The 22,881-nt window shown below is 36.0% G+C and overlaps 1 protein-coding gene across 1 annotated transcript in view; it reads left to right on the top strand.

Moving 5' to 3' along the window:
* Positions 1-22,881, top strand: part of RIMS1 (regulating synaptic membrane exocytosis 1) — a 319,714-nt gene that overhangs the window by 265,912 nt on the left and 30,921 nt on the right. The window contains 1 exon segment of the mRNA XM_032682385.1: positions 13,551-13,783. Coding sequence (XP_032538276.1) covers positions 13,551-13,783 — 233 coding nt within the window.

Genomic DNA, 22,881 nt, shown 5'->3' with positions numbered 1-22,881 from the left:
TACCACAATCCATGCTTCAATATGTTTTTTTTTTTTTTAATCAGCTGCCAAAGGCCAAGTGCAATGGTGCTCATTCAAAAGTTACTAATTTTCATTCTTAATGTGAACTGGCATGGCTTGACATGACAGTGATGTGAACTGGCATGACAACTGAAGTTGTCCTCTTTTCTGAAGTTTTCGTTTTTAATGGTAAAAATTATGAGAGAGTTCCCAGTTTGTTTTTTAAATTTTCTCTCTACAAATTTAGCTTGACTAAAGAGTATTTATTGATCTGGGTATTTCTTTCTCATGACAGACTGTAGATCCTGCAAGTTTCAAGTGCAAATTTTTTTAAGATGCCTAGGCTGTATTTCACATAAGTGTGAAATCCTACATATTCTATGTAAATGGGAATCCCTCCTTTCTAAGAAAGAAATATGAGATACTAGGATGAGACTACACTAATTAAAGTAATTAATATATTTATAATGAAATATTTCGTGTTAAAATGTACAAATAACAGAAAAATTATCAAAATAAGTAGTTTTTCCTGCTAAGTTTTTAGAGAAAATTTGCAGAGGCAGATCACATATCTAGCTCAGAGAATCATCAAAACAGAAACAATGAGTTACTGGCCCAGTTTGACCTACTGTTGAGGCCAGCTTCCTCTTCATGGAAGAAAGGAAGTTTTGGTTCAAGGCACTATTACTGAGCTCACATTGCTGTGATTCCCTGGTGAATATCATCAGTGAACATCACCACGGGATAGCCAGCAGGGCACTGTGGTCTGATTCTTCGTTGGAAGGTGTCTCTGTTGTCTTGATGTTTGTACTAAAAGGGATATATGGGAGGGAGTTTGCAGGGAATTGAACATTTGAAGTGTATCTTTATGTCAGCAAGCTTAGCTGTGTGTGGTGAGGCAAGACTAAATGAAAAGATTAATAGTATTTTCTGTTGCACAACAATAACACGCAGTAGTGAGTGGCCATCAACAGTAAGGCATGAAGCTGAGTCAGGGGAGATTTAGTTTGGATACCAGGAAAAGGTTCTTCACCTAGGAGGTGATTGGGCACTGGAACAGGTTTCCCAGGTCTCTCTGCAGGATGGATACTCAGATTCAGTGCAGTATGTAGCCTTTTCTGTGCCACATGTGCTTTGCTGAAAAGAAAAATATTCAAGTCCATGGCAGTACTTTGCTGAGTCCGGATATTAAACACTTGTTTGTATGTTTTATTCTGGCTGGCTGGACTTCTGCATTGCCTTGAGGGCTTGCATTGCATTGTCAAGCACTTTTCCATTAACTTCAGGAATTGGACTCTGTCAGCACTTGTATTAGCAAGCTGCTTAAGCACACGGTAATAGTGACCATATGCTTTGATTTTCCTCTTTTCTTTAAATTATTTATTTACAATTTTTAAATACAAGGTATTAAAGTCAGTATTAGAAATAAGATATTTTACTGCTTTAACTTTTATTCAAATGACTAAAACAGTAATGGAATTTCAGTTTGATACAAAAAAAAAAGACTGCTATAAATATCAGAAGAAAACTTCTATATTTATGACATTTATTATATTGTTGGTAATTTCCTGTGTAAGACTGTTTCCTTGTAGTCAAGGTTTCTGCTCTAAACGAGACATTTAGGGTCACTAAGTAGAGACTAATTTTTTTATATAATGGAATAAATAATGTTTATTGTGCAATGGCTTCAGTGGTTTATAGTTCTGTGTTTAAATAGTGAGATTAGTTAGTTGATATTGCAGTGGAGAACATCTCCCCTCCCATAACTAGAATGGGAGCATCCATAATATAACCAATGCTGCTGGCAGACTGAAGACTTTCCTTGAGTCTTACTATTAAAACCAAACAATCAAAGCCCTCTTTGGATTCCTAGCCATGTGTCTGCTATGTTTTCAGAAGATTTCTTTTCACCCTGTAATTTTCCATTGTAAGATCTTTATTTAAAAATAGAATTTTTACATTAACATTTTACTATGTGACTGGTATTAGTGTTTATTCAATCCAAAGAGGTTGTCAATAATGCAGAGAATAGCATATGGCATAACATTATAAGAAACAGTATTGTCAAAGCATAGGATGCTTTAAAATCAGCAAAACTAATGCGCTCCATAGTTGCTAATCAAACTCCTACTGCAAGAATAGAATGAGGTGAAATCAAGACCATTAATAGTGAGTACTAGATTGAATCATTTTTTTGGTGTAGGCTTTCCACATTTAGTATGGTTATTTGCCCTGTCTCTTGTATCCCACAGTACATCTGTTTCTGCTACCTGTTTGCTTTAGTGCTCTGATCGCAAAAGGTATACAGCTATTAACTACAACATGGAGGGTAGATAACTCAACTTTAATATTTAGTGAAAATATTAATTAATATTGCAGTGAAAAGTCTGTGCATACAAGATATTTTTGAGCAACTCAATTAGTGCACTGTCACAACCTAGCAGACCACATTGCAGTCGTCTCCCTCCTCCGCTCTATCTCCATGATCTTCACCTATCCAGATGTCCAACTGGCAGAACAAAGAGAATAGAGCAGTACTGAGATCATATAACAACCTTTCTACAGAAGGGCACCTTATACAGTGTATCTTTTATCTTCCTAGTTATCAGGCTTTGCAAAGCTTCCAAAACCTTGGTATCTCCATAAGCCAGTAGGGGAATGAGTGATAGAAACTATAAGGATTGCATAAGGAGCAAAGGAAACAAGGCTAAAAGCTCAGAAATCTCATATCAGAATCAAAAAATGAAGTTCAGTAATTTTTGTCCTTTTTTTTTTTTTTCTGAATTGGAAGTTTATAAGGCAAAAAAACAATGTGAATTTCACAGAGAGGGAAAACTCTTAAAACTCTTTAACAAGTCTGTACTCAGGATAGTGATACTTTTTTACAAGAATTAGTAAATTTTTAATGATTATTCAGAACATTGTGCTCTGGAAGACATTGACGTAATGGTAGCATTTTAAATCTGGATTTAAAAAGAAGATTGTCATGTTCATCATGTTATTTACAAGCTGGGAGATTCTGTGTGCTTAACAAACTGATACCTTTATTCAGCTTCCCCCTAGAGGACTAACTGATATTTGTCAATACAGAGTGATCTTTTAAACAATTACACTATTCAGTGTGTTTTTGCACCCAAACTTCAAACTGATGAAAAACTTGTCAGCCTTCAGTGTAACTGTGTCGAGCAGTAGTAGTGTGTCTGTTACTTTGCTTAAAATACAAAAATTCAAAACTGAGAAATAATGAATATAAGACTGAACAGTCCAAGCCAGATTGTCTTGAAAGATAATACAATTTTAATACAGTGCAAAATGAAATTTGTAGCTATTGCAGATTTCCTAGCAGGGTTAGCAAAGATTAAGAGCTTCACAGAAGTGGACATTTGTGTTCTGGTTGTCATCAACTCTGAGCAATGATGGAGCATCCTTATTAAAACTTCAAGATGGTGATAGTATTCACTCTTGCAAAGAAAGAGTATTTATACAGCAAAAAGACTTTGAGGCAAAGTCACAGGAATCATAGAGAATCATAGAGAATCATAGAGAATCATAGAGAACGAGGAGTGAACTATAGAAAGAGAAGGGATGGTCTTCTGGCTCACTAAGTTAATTACTGCTCTGGGAAATCAATTTCTTCAGGTCCCTGCCTGATATTTTCATGTGAGGATTGACAAATCATTCAGACATGTCTTTGTTGGTGATCATATGCTGCCTGTTGTGTGTGAGTTTATTCTGTTTTGATGCTATGGATGCAATCCCCTCAGCATGTGGAAGGTTTGGAGCAAAACCCATACGTGATTCTTTAACTTTCTTGTTTGTTTAACCCAGTGAGATACTAAAAGATTGCACAGTATGCCTGGTTGCTGGGTTCATCATGCAAAATGGTATAAATGGCACATGAAAAAGCAGTGTGCTTTCTCTGCAAAAGCAAGGAGATAGTGTTTTGTGACTACAAAAAATAAACTGACCATTTCATGGGAGGGTCATAATATAATAAGTACTTATGATGGTATACTGGAAAGACATTTTTTGTTCAGTGTCAGGAATTTTAGGAATTGTTGGTTAGAGCATGGTGCTAATAACATCAAGGGTTATTATTCTGGGTTTGATCCCTGTGTGGGCCATTCACTTAACAATTGGACTTGTTGATCCTTGTGGGTCCCTTCCAACTTAGAATATTCTGTTATTCTGACTCAACTTTGTAATTATGTGATTCTGTTTTCAGAAAGAGCGATAAAAAGAATTTATTCCTCAAGTTTTCTTATTCTCTTCCTACTTCAGTATCACAATGAACCACTCTCTTTCCTTCCAGGGACTATTGTCCATCTTGCTTTCTTGCACTCTAGTCAGATGACTTTGTCATGCATCATGCCTGATGGCCAACAAAGAGGAAGTCTCCCTGCATCCTGGACAGTTTAGCTAACTTTCCCAGATGCAGAATAGCCAAGAGATGCAATTCCTGGGAAATACTGACTTTCTGCCTCTGACCTTCAGGCAAAATAATAATATTTAGGAAATGTACAGTTTTTTTAGCAATAGGACCTGTGAGTGAGTGCAATGTTGCTTTGTGACAAGAAAATCTCCTGGTATCTTAAGAGTTGCTCTCTGAGGCCTCTTAGCATGAGAGTTATGACTTAAAGATGTTTTACCAAATTCACAAATACTCGAAAGAAACATTTTGTGCCAAATAGAAGGATCACCTCATTGGAATCTTTCAGTCAGGCTCTAGCCATAAGTACTTCTCAAAGCAAAGTGAATTTATTTATTTGTTTATTACGCAATAGTACAATATGTATTATTTTTTTCTTTTAATTTCCCTTAAAAGGTCCAGACAATCTGTCATGTTATTTCAGCTGGAACTTAGAATAAAAAAAAAGAAGAAATTCAGTCTTGGGCAAAAACCAGGCATGGAAAATTTCTACCTAAATTCGTCATGTTTGACAAACAGAATAGATATAAGTAACAGGCAAGGCATTTTGTATCTAAAATCTCCACAATGTAAGCATGCACTGCCACGGTCCAAGGGGGGAGGGGAATGGGGCCGTGACACAGCACGGATGGGTTCGGGGGCAAGGTAGAGGTGCAAAATGGGATGCTTTATTGAGGTGTGTAGGGGTTTTATAAGTTTTAGGTGGGGAAAGGGCCAGAACATGGGGTGGAGCATGAGACAGACAAACAGGGGAACAAATCAGGGTAGGGACACAAGCAAAAGGGGGAGGAAAAGGGCAAATGGTAACTATCTCCTCTCTGCAGCTTCTTCAGCCTATCAGAGAAGGGAGCGGGGGAGCAGGGAGCAGGCAAACTCGTGGGGAGCCCGAGTATGCACTTTGTAGTGTGGATACAATGAAATCACAAAATAACAGTAAAGTCCATATAATAACTGTAAAGTCCATATAATAAAGTCCTGTCAATTGCCGTATGTTTTTCTCTACGCCTGGAACTATTCCCATCCTGAATCTTGCTCCTTCACAATGCACTGCAATACTTGAAATAAGTTGCCAATCCTACTTTTTTTCTGACTGTCCTAATCACTGCACTCAAAACTGCACACCAAAACTGTTTAATTACCTAGTACACTTCCCAGTTTCATTAAGGAGAGAAAGATATTGAGCATGTACTGTGATAAATTAATATTGCTGCTCAGGTGATCTCTCTTAGGGCAAGGGCAGGCACTCTGATGTGACCTGAGTCACAACTCTTGCTTTTTGTGGGGCGAAATAAAGAACAATAGCCTTCAAATTATTATCATGAAGGCAAGATATATGAAAACATTTAAGATAAGCTGCTTAAAAAATGTAATGTATCCTCTTTACCCCCAAAGAGTATATTACAGGTATTACTTCTTGTTCTGAGGTCATTTATGTACAAAACCAAGGTGAAGCCAGAGTAATTAATGTTCTAATTGTTCATTATCTAAAGATAATGGTTTTTGCAAATCCATCATTATAAACTGCTTTATGTGCCTGTCAGAGAGGGAGGGAGATGGAGTCTTTAATCCCTTCAGAACATCTGTACATGAAATATGTACTATGGAGCATTGCTTCCACATTTTTAATTGTCTAATTACGTTTCCTCTTTCAAAGAAACTGTCACATTACCAACAGTCTTCCTTAATGATTAGAAAAAGACTGAAAAATTATTTTAATTGGTTTTTCATTTAATTATTGAAGTTGATTAAGACAAAATATAATCCAGAAACTTTTAGTGTAAGAACATTATGCTAATATTTCAAACAGGCAGTACATGTTATTTTTAGATAAAAGAAACACAGGAAAATAGTTTTAGCCATGACTCAGACCTCAGAGTAGGTCTAACTTGCCTTACCTTCATCTCAGTTTACTATATTTTTAAAAATTTTATCTATATTTTCTTTGTCAGTCCTGACCTTGCAGTCTTCCATTTAGCTTTTTTTGGCTATTGCCTGTTGCTATTCTTTGTATTTGCTATCACTTTTGTAAAGGAGCAGCGAGCAATCTATTTAATATCAAAGATGTAGCCTTTTTTCACGAAGAGAAATCGCAGGATTTCCGTAGATCATGGTTTGGAGGGAAAAAAGCAATGCAACATGTAACAGGGAAAATCATATGTTATTCCTGAATGTCTTGCAAAGAAAGAAAAACTGATGAATTCAGCTTTCTCGATGCTGAGGCAAGTTTCCTTCGTTCAGAGTTGAGCTACACATTTTTGTATTTGTTATACACCCTCCCCCCCATTTTCTTGAAATAGACTTAAGGTTTAGGTGCTTGCTTGTGTTTGGTACACTTAACATATTTGGGGCTATATGTGGTCAAGTTTGGGTCATTGGAGCTGTTTGCCCTTTGTTTCACATCAGCCTGTCCACATAAGCATTAATAGCTATAGTTAACCCCAAGCAGCACCCCTGGGATAACAAACTGCTTTTGTGTTGGTTTCATTTTATGGTTCATGTCATTAGTTGGCTTCAGGCTGACAGTGCCTTCAGTAAGAGCAGGCAGACACACAGGCTCCTGCATACAGAGGCAATTGGTCTGCTTGTTTCAGAGAATATAAATTAACTTGAAATGTTCATGGCAAATAATAAAAATCTGCTTATCTTTTGCTTGAAAAATATTTAAAATCTGCTTATCTTTTGTAATGCTCAGACTTTCTGAATTGTTATGATTTCATTTCATGGAGAAATACAAGTTTTAAAGTTGAAAAAGCAGAAATCTGTCAAAGCTGTGACAATTGCATGGTTCAGTTGTCACTGTACTACTCAGAAAAGCATTTTCAAAACAAAAATTCTGATACTGTATACCAACACGGAAATCTCCTGATCTTCCAAAGTAGGATTTTAACCAGTTAAGCTCACAGAGGAGACTTCTGTAATGAAATCTGACCCTCAACTCAGTGAGATTTTACACATTGAACACAGTGGGGCTGGGACAGTGTCATTCCAGAGGCAGTATCTGTGTCACCGAGGAGCACTTTTATGTAATCTAGGAATATTGTCAAGAACAGATATAACTTACAAATTACTGGTTTTCAGCTATCTAAATACACCAATAGGACTCTAATATGGTGACTTTACAGGAAAAGCAAGGGGGGGGGGGGGTTGTGATTCTATTAGCTATTTCATAGATTTAATATATGATCAATGGGCATGTTAAATCAATATGTACCTTCAGCTGGTACAGACTGTACAAAATTATTATTTGATTAAATCAACTAACTTTTTTATGGTCTAAAAAAATTCTCTTGTCTAACTAGAGAGAATTATAATATTGGATATGTGTTTGTCCTTTGGTTTGTAAAGCACCACATTTGAATTAATTTATTAATGCTAATAAATATTTATTAAAACTTGTACAGTAATTAATATTGCAGGAGATGTTATATGTCATATGTAAATATAAATGTATTTTCTTAAAATGACAGGGCAATTGGTAGATAAGTAATTAAGTGTTTGGATTTATTGATTATATATCATTATTACTAGTAACAGTACATTTTATTGTTAGAAATGTAATGTTTCTTATTATAAAGGAGTGCTCGTCTTCCCTTTGGTCCACAACTATTACATGTTTAGGAGGTTATTAATATTCACGAGCTACCTCATCGCAAAAAGGTGCCACAGGGGCTATGAACTAGTACGTGATGCTGCATTCAGCAGGAGAGAGGGGAAGCACACCACCTCATGCCAGTGGAGACCAGGGATTCTGTTGAAAGATTCAAGTTACTGCAACTGTGTGCAAAGAACTCACTATAATATCATCTATACAGCAAAGAATACAGGGGATTATTTATTTATTCATGGCTTGCATTATTGGAAAAATGAATGGAGTAAAAATGAGTGATCATGAAAATAAACACCTAAAGTTTTTTTTTTTACGTCATCAGTAAATCTAAGAAAATGAAGGAAATGCTATAATTTTAGCAATGGCTAATCACTTCAGATTTTTCCCCTGAAAGGATATACTTCCAGATATTACATAGGTGAGTTTATGGACAATATTTTTTCTAGCTTCCTGTGTCTTGCTGTATTTCTTTTTCAGGTGGAATATGCAGGTATTTTATGTAAGTACTGAGAAATACTGAATGTATATCTATATACTGATTTTCTCAACTCAAAGGATTTTTCCAGTATACTTTTATGGATCTTCAATGTATATATACTAGATATCTGCATATAAAAAAGTTATGTAATGGTTTAATACAAGTACTTGGCTTTGTTTCAGTTCTATACAGTAGCGTGTACTGTAGTTTAATATAAGCAAGTATAATCCACAATGCCCTTGCAGTTTGTTCATTTTATAGAATTTGCCTCAGAGTTGATTTTTGTGATAGCTTGTAACTCAAACTCCTCTTTGAATAAGTTTTTTTATCTTAGTAGCTCATTCTTCATTCCCACAGATACAACTTTCTGGTAGGAGCAGCTTGCAAAACTGAATGTGCTGCTTTCTTTCACAACCCTGATGGCTGATGTATGATCACAGTCTTGATTTTGCCTTCTGTAGTTCAGATACCACTTTTGATTGGGTTCCATGTCAACTGCATAAGTTTTGGCAGGAAATGTAAGCATTTTTCTCTTGGTAAAGAGAGTGGTATCTTCCCAGCTGATGCAGGGACCTGGGGGTAATGTGTGACCCCAGTGCTGGGGAGGCAGCTCTGCTCTTGCTGGGGTCAAAGGGGGGTTTGCTTTAGTGGTTTACTTCATTAAAAAAAAAAATAAAAATTAAAAATCCAGTGACTCTTTTTTCATGCCAAATATCTGTGAAGTACTACAGAGCAAATATTGATTGTCTGTAACCATTCTTAATATGCACATCAATTATGTTGTTTTGACAGTAATTAGAAATTATTACAAATAGCATAAGATTTTTTCTTAAAGATCAAAATATAATTTTAAATAAAAATGTGGTGAATTATTTAATTTATGACTGAATGGACTATACCTATAAATATGTTACTCTTCATTACGCTGATACTGAAAACTGTATTTATTTATTGTGTTATGATAACTGGGTTTAAATATAATTTAATAATTTACAAATTTTAGCCACAAGCCTGCAAAACCTTGCATCTGCATTTAAATGAATGTTAAATACGTGTTAATACTCCCAGATAGTCCAGTAAAGAAAAACAAGATTTTATTGATGTTATTATCAGAACAGTTAAGTGCAAAGAGATATATGTAAACTCACGCAGGTCCTTTTCGTCTTTGTGCTTCATAGATTAACAGTATTGAAGAAAGTAACAGTGTGAGTTAGAAGTTTTTCTTCAAGTGATAGACAGTAATGTAATGGAAAAATATTGTGTTCTAAGGGTGCTCAATTACATGATATAAGAAGACTGAATTTTAAATGTTCATTCTTTTGAGATTGTTCCAATTAATGACAAATAACAAACTAGCCCAGGGATTAGATGACCACAAGGGAATCTTAATCTGTTTGCTTTGTTATGACAAGGGAAAGTATTGGACAGCTGTAGGATCCTTGGTCCTATCCCATTAAACCCATTTCTAGCAAATTAATAGCTACTTTGTACTAGTACACTAGAACATATTTCCTAGGAAAGTAGAACTTCATATTTGCAAGGTACAAACAAGTATAAGGTCAATCTAAATTCTAAATTTCTCAGTTTTTTTATTAAGGTGAATCTTCTAGTTCCTTCTTCCTGTCACAAAGAATCAAAAATGAAATTTATATGGGTCTTTGAAGAATGAAAATTTTCTATTGATGAAAAAGTATCCGTAGTCCCTGAATTAGGGAATTCATACAGCAAATTTTTTTTTCTAAAGATTACCGTACTATCTATTCTTATTTCTCAACTGATGGACATCACTGTCTCCTAAATAATGCGAAATTAGAGCATTTCAGGTCCTTTGTAAAAAAAAAAAAAAAAAGATGAAGACTGGCATAAAAACATCATGATTTTAGAATTTATTACATTTGAAAACACCTGAAATTCAGTAGAGCAAATTCCATAACATCCTAAACAATTCTTTAATTGCATAGCAGATTTTATAGTCCATTAAACTTTATTGTTGGAAATTATAGGTTTGTAGATTAGTATGTCAGAAAAGTACATGTCAATAAAGCTCAAATGTCAAGAGATGCTCTCAAAAGAAGTATTTTCAGTTTCTTTCCTCTCTTACTGATGTACCAATGCATAAACTCAAGAACTAACAACTTCATGGCTCAAAATCCAGTTTCAAGTGCTAGGGGAAAGGAATTATCCAGGTGAAAAGGAATTGTCCGTGTCTAATCAAAGTAGGAAGTACAACCCCTGAAAATGGAGCCTGTGTGATTTTGCTCCCTCCAAGTGTCAGACTCTACCTTTGCTCTGCCCTCTGCTTGAAATGGCCATGTCTCCTCCTCCAGAGAACCAAGCCAGTTAATGGTGTTGCCTTCTAGCTCCCTATGGACAGGACTTTGGGCCCTTATCTCCTCAGCAGAGGAGGAAAAGAGACTCAACATTGCAAACTGGCTGGTGTAGGAATGTTGCTGGCAGCCCTGATACACTGATTTGGGGATCAAAGTTGCTGTTTCAATACAGGGATTGTGTGACAGCATTCTGAACTAGCGATGCAGATTGGTTGCATATTCAGACACTATTATCACACTGTACATTTAATCTCTAGTTTTAAGGTTCTCTTTATAAGTGTACAAGTTAGTAACATCACTTATTAAAGAGAAGACATTTGTTAAGATTCTCTGGTCATAGCCCAAGTGTGCGCTAAATCTATGAGCCAATATTCAGCTCCAAAATTAACAAAGAAAAATTTCACTAAATCTTCTCAAAAAATATGTTTATCAGAAATTTCAACATGTGTTTTTTGATTTTTGCCACTGCTTTTTAAAATTAATTTGCAGTTTGAAGAACGACACCTATGTGGCAATCCCAATGAATATTTTTTCACGTGACAGTGTTTGTGGAGAGGTAAAGAAAAGACTGTGTTACTTGAAAGAAAAGTAGCTGCTGGGTTAGATACTAGGTTAGATATTTTGTAAAGTTGAGGTTGTTGCATTCTGTGAGCAACAATAAAAATATAATCATTTAGAGATCATTGCAACTTGAGAAAGCAGCAGTATATGTAGCGTATGAAGTAAACACCTGTACTATATTAGGTACACAGTTTATATTAAAGCCAAGAATTAATCTCCCTCAAAAAAAATCAGTCTATTTTGAAAATGGGAAATATTTTAGGGCATTTTTTCTCAGTTTGATGTTATTTTTAATTGAACAGAACTAGTTTGCCTTACACAAAACCTTTTCCTTGATACTTGTGTATTTATGGAAGATGGTCTTTTTTGAGTTTACTTTTTCTTCCAGTTAAAATTCTTCTTAGAATGATTGAATATGTATGTCTGTGCTCACATACTTGTGAGAGACTGTGTGCTGGGGGAGACCTGTGATAAAATACAGAGGAATTTGATGGAGAAACATGAAAATACATGTGTCTTATTGTTTTTGCCATGCAAACTCAAAAGCCAGTTACTAAAGTTGCTGTGGGATAGGAGGGAACAAGACAGAACCTATTTTAATTTCAGTCTGCCTCAGGTGGTCCACTAAAATTTGTTCTTGAGTACTTCAGTGCATCACAGCACCGTGTTCTGTTTGATTAGTAGCTATTTTTTTATCTGAACTTAACAGAACCAATCCTTAGTGCTGAGCATAGTTAAAAGCCTGTGCAGAGGTTGATAGTGATCTTTCTATTAAGTTTTATCTGTTCAAAGGCTTTACTTTTCCAGCTTCTTCTTCAAAAAATACTGTCTATTTTTATCTACTCTTATCTATGGTCACACATTACAAACTCTTGGTAACTGTCAGTAAAACATAATTTAGGTATACATTATTTTATACTTTTCTGGATCTGTCTTTGAGCAGGACTGATTTAAACTTTAGCAGGGCTCATATCCATAGAAGTCAAAAGATGTAATCTCTTCTCTCACAGACCCCTTCATTTCTCCCTGGCCTGATTTTTTACCTGTTTGAAACTTCTAACCCTTCTAACTCTTCTCTTCCTTATTTTGTGGAGTAATGGTGTTGGGGTTGAGGGACAAGATTAGACCATCACATCTGTTGGGAAGAGAACCTGCTGGAAGGGACAGCAGGACTGTTTGTCAACAAATAATTTGACTTCAAAATACAGTATTACTGAAAAAAACCCAGCTGGTCTACTAATCAGCAATACAGGATCAAGGAATTGCCTATGTGCCTGGTTGATTTAACAACTATATCTGAAGTGAGTCTAGCTGCAGCTTAAATGTCTGTGTCTCTACAGAGTGACAACTAACTTTATATTGCCATTAGAGCTAGGGCATTGCTTGGTCATAATGGAGTTAGGTCTACGTATTAGTATGTCCTGTGTGTATTTGAAATTGTTCTCTAGACCGTGTTTCTGAATACTTTATCCTGCCGCTTTGTGCAGGAGCAGAAAAAGGATTTGTACGGAAACATTCGAATGCAATGCAATAGCTAAAGGAAATCAAACAGAGCTGACAGAATGATTAATCTTTCTGTCAATGAAAGTTCTAGTGGATTATTAGGGATTTTACCTCAAAATTATTTTGCCTTCATACTGTGATTATTGCACTTGCCTTGAAGTGAGAGAGTGAAGACCTAAAAAATACTGCATTCTGTATTATCTCTGTGAAGTATGAAAATACAGATGATGATATCCTCATTTCTGTTAGGACTTCGGTGAATAGTACCGGTACGACACATGTTAAACTACTGGTCCATCTTAATCTTTTTTGGTTGTAAAATTGCTGTTTTATTTCTTTGTGTATTCTGAGAATATAGACAGGAAGGCTTCACATAACCTTTAAATCTTGCATGTCTCTCTTTCTGTCATTCAAAAACATAGGAAAGTGTTCATTTTATTTATTTCCCTCAAAGAAGCAAAGAAGAAATTATAGTACTGGAAATATGTACTCTGAGCAGCATCAAATTAAACTTTTATTGCTGAACCAAAGAAATAAAAATATATCAAGAATTAAAATTAATTTAGTAATTAAAAAAAAAGGCTTTTGGAAATGCTCTTTCACAGACAAATTAATATGTTTGTTTTTACTTTGTAACTGTAGTACATTTACTCCTAAAATGCAAGGCAGACGGATGGGGACTTCAGGGAGAATCACTAAGAGCACAAGTGTGAGCGGAGAGATGTATAAGCTGGAGCACATTGACGGGAGTCAGTCGGACACGGCTGTCGGCATGGTTGGAACAGGTGGGAAGAAAAGGCGTTCCAGCTTTAGTGCCAAAGTGGTTGCCATAGTGTCTCGAAGGAGCAGAAGCACATCTCAACTTAGTCAAACAGGTGAGTGAGACACACGCTCTTTGGAAACAGGACTCTTAGCAAATATGGTTTACCATTGTTTCCTCTATGGCATCTGTGTTACATGTATATGAATATAGACCACTCAAGAGAGAAGATTTTCCAGCTGTAAATAAATTTCTGTGATATTAATTTTCTTTGATCATTAAACATCTGCAAGAAACAATATACAAATGCCTTTTAGAATACATATTGTAACAACTTTCTGTCCTATTTACAGGTAGGCAAGGAAATGCAAAGAGATATATATGAGTATCAGCAGTGGGTAATGGTTTGGCTTAGAGAAGCTTTTTATGTATAGGAAATTTCTTCTAGCAGCAGAGTTGAGTATGAATGTAGGAACTGGAATTTGAGCAAATAAATGGCAGTTATGCAACTCGGATGAAAGATTGTACCTGTAGTGGCATAAAATATGTTTTTAAAAACTACCTTTCATTTCTTAGTTGAGTAAATCCAGTTGTGTTTTTTTTTAAAATAACACTGGGAAATTGGGGCAGTGATTTCAGATAAATTAGATGACAGCATGATACTCCATTAGGAACATAAGACTTCCAACTATTACAACTTTAGAAATCTTAAAAGCTTCACATCTGCATAGCCTGAAGGGACAAAAGCTCGTACAGAAAGATACTAAAGGAAAGAAAAATGTTTTAAAGTCCCTATCCTGCTCCTGAACCCCAGTGAAGACTTTTGTTCATCTTCAGTGGGAGCAGGACCTGACCCTAAGGGTTCTTTCTTACTAAAAGAAGGAAAAGAAAGAAGAAGAGCTTCAGCCTAGCATAAGATGCACTCATATTGCAGCATTCCTCTCACATAGTCAGGGTAATCTAAATTAAGGTAAGTAAGAGTATTGTTTATTTATATCATCAAATATCTCATCCCTTTCCCATGGTTTTCTTTTATTGCCAGATGAGCAGTAGAAGTGATTCTTTCACTTGGTCAGCTTTAGCAAAAAGATTGTAATGCTTTTCTACACTACCCATGAATTTTAAATCAGAAAGTATCTAATCACTCAGTTGGATTAAATGATAAATGTAGTAGGTGTATTTGAAGCCCAGACTGCAATTAATGTTGTGTTGCTCAAAAATACACTCTGTCTGAGACTAGAATACAGTGAGTTGTTATTTTAAATATATCATAATCTCTGAAAGTAATAAATAGTATTGTATCATAGAAAGGATTTTTAGGTTGATGTTTTACTCCACTTACTATAAAGAACATAATTTATTAAGTATTTTACAGAATGTGAATTTTTTGTTTGATCTGGCATTCCTTTCTAGCTCCTAAATCTCACTGAAATATGAATTGCTGTGACAGACCAGATCTTTGTTTAATCTTACTCAGTAGTCCAGCTCTGACTGGGAACAAGGACTGTATGCCTAAGGGGAAGGCATATAGGGCTGCCAAGCATAGACTGACTTGCATTGCATGAGCCCTAACTCACTCTTGTCAATGAAGTTAGTAAATAACTTAAAATCTGAACTGTGACTTCCAAAGACTTCTCAGCATTATCTATTTAAAGCTCAGATTTTCTCATTCTTCATAGAAAGATACTACAGCTCTCCAATTTTTTCTTGGTGTATTTTTTTCAAATTTCAAAACAATAGGAATTGTGCAAGGACTGGAACATATGAAGTTGTAATGGAACTCAAAGAACAAATCAAATGTGAAAAATATGATTACGTATTATTCATGTTTGTAAAACAGTTCAGAATCATATTTACTTTGTCTTGCTGTGGCTCAGGCAAACAGTACTATCTGTGGCATAAGCAGAGCAAGTAAAATGTCATGTTTTGTCATGACATTATTTTTTAAGTTAAATTTTATCAGAAATCAGTGCATTAAATTAATACATTTTTTTAGAACAATATGCAGATGAGACTTGATAGATTTTTCAAATTCCATTGTTGGAGACTAAATACTCATGTATTCCTGTAATTATTCTTGTAAATAAGTGGGTTTCTATATGTTCTTCTGAATTAAGCTCCAAATTCCCAATTTCAGATAAGATACTGTCATCTAAGTGAGGAAATTGTCAGTGAGCAGTGAAGTCCTGATAATCACAGAATCACAGAATATGCTAAGCTGGAAGGGACCCACAAGGATCATCAAGTCCAACCCTTAGCAGTCCATGGGACCGTCTCCTGTAGTCACATCATGTGCCTGAGAGTATCATCCAAACACTTCCTGGTCAGGCTTGGTGCTGTGACCACTTCCCTGGGGAGCTTGTTCCAGTGCCCAGCCACCCTCTGGGTGAAGAGCCTCTTTTTAACATCCAGCCTAAACCTCCCCTGACACAACTTTAGGACGTTCCCTTATGTTCTGTCATTGGTCGTCACAGAGAAAAGATCAGTGCCTGCTGCTCCTCTTTCCCTCACAAGGAAGTTGTAGAGGTCTCCCCTTAGTCTCCTCTTCTCCAGGCTGAACAGACCAAGTGACCTCAGCCACTCCTCATACAGCTTCCCCTCAAGGCCCTTCACCATCTCCATTGCCCTCCTTTGGACCCTCTCTAAGAGCTTAATATCTTTCTTACATTGTGGTGCCCAAACTGCACACAATATTCAAGGTGAGGCTGCACCAGTGCAGAGCAGAGCAGGACAATCTCCTCCCTCGACTGGCTGGCAATACTTTGCCTGATACCCCCCAGGACATGGTTGGCCCTCCTGGCTGCCAGGGCACTGCTGACTCAGATTCAACTTGTTACATACCAGGACCTCCAGGTCCCTTTCCCTGCCACTGCTTTCCACCATCTCATTCCCAGTCCGTACATACATCCAGGGTTGCCTTATCCCAGGTGCAGAATCTGGCCCTTCCCCTTGTTGAACTTGCTATGGTTGGTGATTGCCCAGTCCTCTAATTTATTGAGGTCTCTCTGCAGGGTGTCCCTGCCTTCAAGTGAGTCAACAGCTCCTTCCCGTTTTGTGTCTTCTGTAACCTTGCTTAGTACCCCTCCCAGTCCTGCATCCAAGTCATTTATGAAGATGTTGAAGAGCACAGGGCCTAAGATGGAGCCTTGTGGAACCCCAGTAGTGACAAGTCACCAGTCTGATGTTGCCCCATTCACTATTACCCTCTGTGCTTGACCCATGAACCAATTGCTCAGCCACCACATGATGTGTTTATCCAGCTGTGTGCTGGACATTTTGTCCAGAAGGACCCCGTGAGAGACGGTATTGAAAACTTTACTGAAATCCCAAAAGATTACATCAGCTGGCTTCCCTTGATCAACTAGGTGGATTACCTTGTCATAGAAGGAAATCAGGTTTGATAAGCAGGACTTTCCTCTCATGAAGCCGTGCTGGCTGTGAAAAATGACACCTTGTACCCCACAGTATATCTGTGCTTCTTTTGTGAGCTCAGTTCAGCTTTAAGAACCCCATCTTCATCCGATTGACTGTCCCACATTTCACCTTCTAAAACTGATCTGAAGAGGGCTTTCTCTCATTGTTGAATGACTGAAGTTTAGGTAAAGGTTTAGAAAAGAAAACTCCATCCGTTATGGAAAATGTCCTCTGGTGGTGGAGAATATGATGGTTCCCTGGAGGTACTTAGTGACTGTTAACAAGCATCACTATGCTGTGTTAAAAATAACCCTGCCTGGGAAACATGGAAATTAAGCAAAGCAAAGCAGCTTTCCAGGCTACATCATTTCAAAGTAGACATTACTAGGAAAAAAAAAATCTGTTTTTAATTTTCTCAGTTGTTTTTAGGTAATGTCAGTAGGACTAATTTTCTGTCCAACCTTGTAATAATTTTATGATACAATGAGAGATTTTGTACAGGTCTAGATAGGATGGACAGATAAAGCATAACAAACAGGTATAAATCAGTTACAAATAACTTTTATATCTGTATTAAAATTACAATAAAGTAACAGTCAGAACAGAGAGAGAGGTGATCTTAAACCTCTCAAAGCATTTAGCACAATAGGGAAACAGCCTTTTTTTTTGCTTTGTTTCTTGTCTAGCATAATATCCCTTTGCTCTTTTCATGGGACTTCTTTTCTGATATTACTTTTTTGTATTGCCATCTCCTGTTCATCCAGGTGGAATACTACAAGATACCAGATTTTCTAAAGACAGATTCAGAAAATTATCTTGGAATTCAGAATTACCATGGTTCTTACAGTTATACAGTTCCCCACAGGTTTAATTTATTCTTCTGTATTTCACGTGTTGTTCTCTGTGCCTTAGATGAGCATTTACTTGAGTTAGGCATTTTTCTGTGCAAGAATGTGCATTTACATATGAACTTCCTTACCTACAGATATCTCTATTCTGTTATCTTAAGATTGCATGGTTTGCAAATCTTTTCCTTGAGTTTAGACTGTGTATACTTGAAAAGTAACTTTCTGCAGCCTAACAGAAACGTGGTGGTCTGTCCTGCAGCTTCCTTATTAGCCTTGTTTGGCTGTTCAGTATTATCTCTGTGACAGTCTTTTCTGTGTGGGTTGTTATATTTTTCCAGACCAGGCCCTTAGAGCTTACTCTGCATAGTTGTGGTGATCTATGAGGACAACGGCTGTGTTGCACTAAAGGAAGAATGGAGGGAGATTGACATTAAGAGGAGTTTTTCTTTTCAACCAATCTAAAAAAAGTCTGTAAGGAGGCAGGAGGGATGGTCATGGTGCCTCAGGGAAGGTCACAGGTTCTGAACTCTAAACCTGACACCCAGCAGTAAAGAGCACTCCCCTGAACCCTGCAAAAACTTTGTGCAATCCTACACCCAAATGTTTCTGCAGCAAGGTGGAGGGTGGGGAAAGGGCTGTGTGATGAGCAAATGGATGAAGAATAATACTGAAAACAAAGAAAAAGACATGATTATTTTTGTAAGAGGAACTCTTTGTTCTAGGAACGATACTTAATTCTTTTAAACTATTGAGTGAATGTAAGCATGTTCTCTTTTATTTACTGTTGCCGTCTTGCTGAGGAATTCACTACCCTTAATAGAAACATAATTCACTTTCAGTTACTCATCTTCCAAAAGATTTCCTAATAAGGGCTAGTATTTTCAAACAAAGTTCTACCCCTCTGTTGAGTTAGTGTTACATGTGGCTCTTTTCCTTTTCCCTGAAATATAAATCGTGACTTTGTCTCCTGTTATGTAGATCTTTGATTTTAACTCAAAAGTATTCCTTACTTTAATATTTGCAACTTCTCCCTAGATTTTTAATAGAGATATTATTGGGGCAATAACTGTACTTTGGGCTATTTCCAATATGTAAGTAGCGTGAGGTTTAGGAAAATTTATTGCTTTCCACAAGTATAATTTTGATTATGGCTAAACTATGACATGCATGTCTTGTATAATTTCAAAATATGACAAATTTATTTAATAAGTGTAGTTTCACTCATGTTTATATTGTATTTTCTTATGGAATGTCTTATAGAAAGGCCTAATTATAATTCTGATTATATTTAACTGAGTTCTGTTTAAAGAGGATTTTTATTTGCTTTGTCATCTGATTCACAGTGTGTTTACAAGCTTTACTTTGTGCAAGTATAAACATAGAGTTGAAATACTATCAAAATTATGACACAAAAAGGAAATAGAGTGATGCTAAAGGACTATCAAGAGGAGAAAAATTCTACTATCTTCATATTAAAAATTTCTTTGTAAATGACTCTGTAAGAGAATGTCCATCTTAAAGTTGAATTTTATTACTCTTCATATACTTCTTGCCTGATCAGATCCATAGTTTGTGGCATTCTGGAACTTGTGGGATTTTGTAGAAAAGTTTAGAGTACCAGTTGTCATTCAGAAGAAAAATACTCTCCCTTGTGTCACAGAACGTAATTCCTTTCTCACAGAAGAATAAAATTCCCTTTGTTTAAAGTCAGATGATCAAGCTTAATTTTGATAGATCTGAATTTTTTTTCCTTTCAAAAGCAGTCCTTTTCCTATCGAACATAAACCTTGATTTTTATTTGAATGAAATAGCCTCATTATTTAGTTCTGAAATTTAGTTCTGTATCTTTTAGAAAATAAAACTGGCTTTTTAAAATCTTTGCTCAAATTTTTGTTTATTTGTTCATTTGTTTATAAGATGTTTTTAAAAATGTGTTGTAATCATAGGTTTGATGGTAAGATATTGGTGGGCTGAGTTTTAGAAAGGGTGCATTTAACTGAATCCAAAGATGCATTAGATTCAGAGACATTATTTTAATCTTATTTATCACTTTTACATGTGAATATGAACTTTGAGGTTTTTTTCAGTAATTTTTTTTTTAGCTAGGAATAGAACTATTAGCAAAAGAATCCAAACGAAAAGCAGTAAACCTAACCTAGAACAAAAAAGATTATCAGCAGTCGTTTTTAAGAGATTTTCAAGGAAAATAATAATGATGATGATGGTAATAATAATAATAATAATAGTAAAGCATCTTGCTGCTTTTACTGCAGCTGATTGTGTTAGTGTATTTATAAAATAAGCTGTATACATATCTATAACATAATTAGTCATCTACAATACATATAATGGCTCTTAGGTACTCAGAGTTCTGTATAATAAGTAATGAAATATTCAGAACTCAGGAAAATTATGAAAAAATATTCATATAATTTTTTTAAAATCCAGGCAAGTTATTAAGTTACATGAAAAATTATTTCCAATCTAACAGCTTATGATGTCCATCTTGAAAGGACACAACTTAGCTTGAGTATTTCTTAAAATATGAATAAATAATGAATGACATTTTTAAATAAAATACTAAGAGTGTCAGAGCAGGTATCAGTTCAAAAAACACTTCAATGTTGCTGAATCTTTTTCTTTTCCCTTAAAAAAAGTATTCAGCTGAAAACTTTCTCCCAGCTTAGCAGAGCTCTCTTTGTACAGTTTCTCCCTGTAGGAGCTCTGCATATGAATAGGAAAGAGTGTGAGCACTCCTGTACCTTTTAGGTATGGTTCTAAAAGCAACTCCATTCTCCAGTACTTTTTGCAGATCGAGAAGGGAGGTTGGGTTCAGCTGGCAGCACTGCAGCACTGCAGGACGGGAGAGGACAGATGATAAACAAGGACAGTCACTGGCATCAGTCAGGCTGTGTATCTGCTAGCTAGGGCTGTGTATCGGTCCAATGTTGACTTAGTTTCCAAGCAGAGAAGGAGCAGCAGTCTAATGTATTTGTGTGACAAAGGAATTAGATCTCTGATTGCATAACTTTTATTGCCCAGAGTTGTCCTCATAGTTTAGACGGCATATAAATTAAATTAACATAACCATTTGACAAGTCTTAAAGTAAAACAAAGATAGAAGAGATGAAAAAAAGCACCTCATATTACTCGTGAGTACCAACTTGCTTCCTGACAACCAGTCTGATACACAAAGAGAAGGGAAAAAGGAGATTGAGGCACTCAATGACTTCTTCTTCAGAACAAAGCTTGGCTCTTCAGTGGCATCTGCTTGCACTTCATATGTAAACGCTACTGATGAGCAGTAGCTTTTATCCCCTGGAAATGTCTCCTCCCTGTGCATGTGAATGGTTTTCATCAAAACATACCAGATGTGATTGCTTTTTCAGCAAATCAATCAGAGACTAGTGAGAATTTAACAGAGGTTTACATTTGAATATGTCCTTTAATTTTTACTCTATCTTTTTCTTTGTACCTCTACTGGTATTTAAAGTGTTTAAATTACACTTTGAGTGATTTGTAACCATTCCATTTGACTAACCAGTTTATTGCATCTGTTACATTTTCTTCAAATTACCAAGAAAAGACAAAAAAACAGCCCAGGAAGTTAGAGATGATGGGATCTCTAAGTCACTGGCATGTTGTCAAAGTATGAATATTTTTTATCAACTGTGGCATGTTTTTACCAATGGGCTTTTGAACGTTGTGCCAGCTTTGCTTTACTTTGATAAGCATGGAATTTTTAGAATGGGAGGGCCATATAACTTTCAAAAGGGGACCAAAGTGATAAGTTTGTTTAAATCTATATTGATTTCTACTGTGTTGTTAGGTGCTATATTTGGTATATCTGAGTACGGCATGAAAATACTGTGCAATATTGAAGCCGAATTACTGTTTCCTCTTGTACGGGTCTCAATCTAGTTACTTAGACATCGGTAAAAATAGATGTGGCTTCTGTGTGTCCTCAGGTCTCTATTAGAAGGTTCATCCCTGAACTTGCTTGAATTTACTGAAATTTGACAATCTGTTTAGATTTTCAGACAGAGGTCTACAAATATTTAACTGCAGTGTCATAGACTTAAGACATTCAAAAGTCTGAAAGAATAAACTGCAGTGTTTTTTTGGATGAACTGTTGGGGTTTTACCTTTGTAAGTTACCTAAGAATTGCTTTGAAATTACTTAGTATTTATAAAAGTCCTTGATGCTCACAGACAGATACTGATATATAGTTTACTTTATTTACCCATATAGACATTTTTCATATTGCAAAAATTCAGTTTCTGGTGCCTAATCACTTCAAAAGCATTGCTTTACCAGGAATCCTAAAAGTATGATGTTTTTCTTCTGGGAAGCTCTAGATGTCTGACAGTCTCAGCAAAAATTCTCTGTGTAATGGAAGGTTGACTATGCTTCAGGTCAAGCTGGGTCAATGCTAAGCCTAATGGAGGCAGTTGTCTTTCTTTACTTGAATTCTGTGATCTGTGAAGCACAGAAGTTTTGCGGTTAGATAAGTTAGGGGGGCTGCTCAAAACAGTTCCTGTCTGAAGAAGCTTAGGTTAACTGGGTAACTTCTGTTTTACATGGTGCTTGCAATGTGAAACTCTACTGCAAGTTGATTTTTTTAATGGTGAAGTTTGTGTCTTTGGGATCACGATTGGTGTCTTGTGAAGCCATTTATTTTTAATGATTTCTCTGGTCTCAGAACACAACTTGTCAGATTGACAAGTTATCTTAAGGCAGGTATATGAAAATGGATTTCCTGTTTATAAGGCATGTTAAAATATCCAAAAGTTCTTCCCAGCAAGAATCTCAGGTCTGCTGTTTTGATTAATTTTGCTTCCATATGGCTCTTGATGGCCTTGTTTATAGCTCTACCATTTGATTTGGTCTGATGATGTGAAGTGTTCTCTCTCAGATAATAGACTTAAACACTGAATTAATTAGGTATAG

This window comes from Chiroxiphia lanceolata, chromosome 3 (genome assembly GCF_009829145.1).
Source record: "Chiroxiphia lanceolata isolate bChiLan1 chromosome 3, bChiLan1.pri, whole genome shotgun sequence".
In the NCBI taxonomy this organism is placed as follows: Eukaryota; Metazoa; Chordata; class Aves; order Passeriformes; family Pipridae; genus Chiroxiphia; species Chiroxiphia lanceolata.
Note: the sequence above shows the minus strand (reverse complement) of the source record. Positions and strands in the feature narration are given on the sequence as shown.